Raw genomic sequence first — 3247 nt, forward strand, 5'->3', positions numbered from 1 at the left:
TTCCAGGGCCGGCAAGTCCTGGGCAGGCTGCCAGCCCTTTCCAGTAGTTGTTTCCCGAGCTGTTGTGGCTGCGGTCTGGGAGCTTCCTCCCACGGGGTATGTGAACAAACCCAACACAGAGTCACATAAAGGGCATCTCAAAACCACAGCGTGCAGGAAATCTTGTGTGCCACTTCATTGGCCCTAGGATGGCTGATAGGGCTTCGTCACGAGAGCTGTCGGGGTGTCCAGATCCCCTGCTTTAGCAAAGGTGGAAAATGGAGATGATCTCTGCCTTGCTGGGAGTTTTTCAGAGACCTGCTTTTGCCAGAACGTGGTTATTAACATTAGCCTACCTTCCTCAGGTACCAGGGACACTGTTTGCATTGAGGTGTTGTGAATTTTGGATAGGAATATCTGTGATGCACCAGCTACACCATTACATGCCCTCCCAGAGGAGGGCCACGGGGATGATCCGAGGGCTGGAGCACCTCTCCTACGAGGACAGGCTGAGAGAGTTGGGGCTGTTCAGCCTGGAGAAGAGAAGGCTCCAGGGAGATCTTATAGCAGCCTCCCAGTACCTGAAGGGGCTACAAGAAAGCTGGAGAAGGACTTTTCATAAGGGCAGTTAATGACAAAACAAGGGGAAATGAGTTTAAGCTGAAAGAGGGGAGGTTCAGATGAGATATTAGGAAGAAGTTCTTCACTGTGAGGGTGGTCAGACACTGGAACAGGTTGCCCAAGGAAGTTGTGGATGCCCCCTCCCTGGAAGTGTTGAAGGCCAGGTTGGATGAGGCTTTGAGCAACCTGGTCTAGTGGAAGGTGTCCCTGCTGATGGCAGGGGGGTTGGAACTGGATGATCTTTAAGGTCCTTTCCAACCCAAACCATTCTATGATTCTATGATAAAATACACTTTTTTAGGGATTAAAGATGCTCGGTGCATGGAATGGACCATGCCTTGGTCTCCTCTGGAGACCTACTCCTTATCACCTTTCTTCTCTGCTATAATGTTTCCTGCATCCATATCTTAAATAGTGTAAAGCTGAGGTGAGCCTGGAAGAACAGACAGTAATTGAAGGGGACAGAGGAGCTCAGGTAAAGGGAGAAAAGAGACCAGGAAAATGAGGAGATTCTCCCAGGGAAAAGGGGAAGGAAACATTCAAAACCATTTTGTCTAAGGCCAGCTGGTCTGTGGAGCTTGGGGTGTACCTGGGGGCTCTGCTCATGAGGAAGGTGAGTAGGATCTGTATGTACAGAAACATAAATGCCCCCAGACTGCAGACTGGGGCAGCTGGGTGGCTTTGGTGGCTCTGTACTGGCTCCTGTCCCAGGCAGGCTTGGGGGAATGCAGCAGGGGCAGGGTCCTTTCCTGGTAGCCACCTTGGCTGGCCGATGGGAAGGACTCAAAAGTTCAAACCATATGTTTTTATACTAATTTATCAGGGCTGAGCCTGCTGTTTAAGAAAGAGGACATCCAGGGCTCTAGGAAAGCACTGTTCTCAGCGTGGTGTTTCTAAAAGCAGTGTGTGCTCGGAGGCACACTCGTCCTGCCACTGCTGTCTGTCCTCCTGCTTTATCCTGCAGCTACAGGACAAAAGGACAGTTGGAGAGAACCGTGGAGCTCCTGTCACTCTGATGTTGGCTGAAGCGGAGCCTGCGGGCTGCAGTGGGTGTTCTGGGCAGGCAGTGTGTATAAGCTCTCTCTTTTTCTGCTTCCAGGACAATGCATCTTTTTGTGGTGTGTCTCTTCAGTGTCTGGGGTCTGGTTGCCCCTGAGCACTATGTCGTGGAAGACATCTGCACTGCAAAGCCACGCGACATCCCGGTGAACCCCATCTGCATCTATCGCAACCCTGAGAAGAAGCTGCAGGAGGGAGAGGGGCAAGAGCCAGGGAAGGGCAAGCTCCCGGAGTCTACAAACCCCCGGGTCTGGGAGCTGTCAAAGGCCAACTCGCGCTTTGCTGTCGTCTTCTACAAATACCTGGCTGACTCCAAGAACAATGGGGAAAACATCTTCCTGTCACCCCTCAGCATTTCTACTGCCTTCGCCATGACCAAGCTCGGAGCTTGTGGTAGCACCCTGCAGCAGCTCATGGAGGTTGGTGGCATTTCCTCAGCCTTTTCCTGTAGCTGTCACCGGGGTCTGAAAGACAGCAAAGGGGATAGTGGCCAACCACTCCTAAAGTACCCTCTGCGCCAGGATGGCTCCCTGGGTTGGGAAGGGAGACCTTTCTATGAACAAGCCCCTGGGAAGGAGGTACCAAGCTGCTTGTCCCTGGATTTGTTTAGATCCCAGCTCTTTGCTCTGACTCCCTGTTTGAATTCAGCATTCAGGGTAGATTTCCTGGGTTTGCGAGGTTAGGTTTATCTGGAGGACAGGAAGCCTGTTTGGGAGATGAGGGAAGGGAGTGGGAACAGTTTGTTTCTCACAGACTGGGCAAGCACGTAGCTGAGCAGGTAGCTCAGCCTTTTCTTATGCTAAAAGCAGGAAAAGCCGTGATATCAGGTCCCATGGGGAGAGGCTCTTTTTCACATTCCCTCCCTCTCCCCTGGGACAAAAAAGAGACACATGGGACACTCCACAGTTTACCTGGCTTCCAGATTTCTGCCACCCTGCAGGAGCACAGGAACGTCAGTTACTTCTTGAAGGTCTCCTTGTAGTTAAGTGTAAGAGCAGTTTGAGTGCTCGGCCAAGACTAAACAGCTTCAGTCTGCTTGTGTTGGGCAGTATTTCAGCAGCACAGTGAGGGACTGAGCTTCCCAAGCGTGGGAGCTTGTATGCAGGGAGCCTCTCCCTCCAGCCATGGCTCCTAAACTCAGAGGGGAGCTCTGGTCCTGGACTGAGGTGTAATCTTAAATTCTGGCTCTTCCATGGGACCTGTTAACTCCCTGCCTATCCAAGCACCCTTCTCACTGTTGGACCCACCTGCCTAACAGCTGTGAGGGCATTCGTCTGCCACGTGAGGTTTGGTGCTGCCTGGACCTTCCTTGCAGACAGGAGACTACAGCCCAGAGGGGCCTGTAATGAGAAGGTGTGAATCAAACTGCTCCACTTTGTCCCCACTGCCCCTGTCCTTACAGCTCCTGCCTCTGGAGTAAGTCATGTTGGGGTCACCTGCCATCAGCCACACAGTCTGGGCAGAGCAGAGCAGAACAGTGAACCACATCTCCAAAATCTTCACTCATGCTTTCCCTTCTGGGCAGCCCTTCCCCTTCTCTCCCTGAGCCACCCAAGATGCAGAGCTGCACTCCTAATCTGCCCTTTTC

General features: G+C 52.4%; 1 protein-coding gene across 1 annotated transcript in view; it reads left to right on the forward strand.

The window, feature by feature from the left end:
• The first annotated feature begins 274 nt into the window (after positions 1-274).
• Positions 275-3247, forward strand: part of SERPINC1 (serpin family C member 1) — a 6481-nt gene continuing 3508 nt past the window's right edge. The window contains exons 1-2 of the mRNA XM_010172285.2: positions 275-358; positions 1668-2078. Coding sequence (XP_010170587.1) covers positions 1704-2078 — 375 coding nt within the window. The 5' untranslated portion in view covers positions 275-358; positions 1668-1703. The remainder of the gene's footprint in view (positions 359-1667; positions 2079-3247) is intronic.

Source organism: Antrostomus carolinensis, unplaced genomic scaffold (genome assembly GCF_000700745.2).
Source record: "Antrostomus carolinensis isolate BGI_N321 unplaced genomic scaffold, ASM70074v2 scaffold30447, whole genome shotgun sequence".
NCBI classification, from domain to species: Eukaryota; Metazoa; Chordata; class Aves; order Caprimulgiformes; family Caprimulgidae; genus Antrostomus; species Antrostomus carolinensis.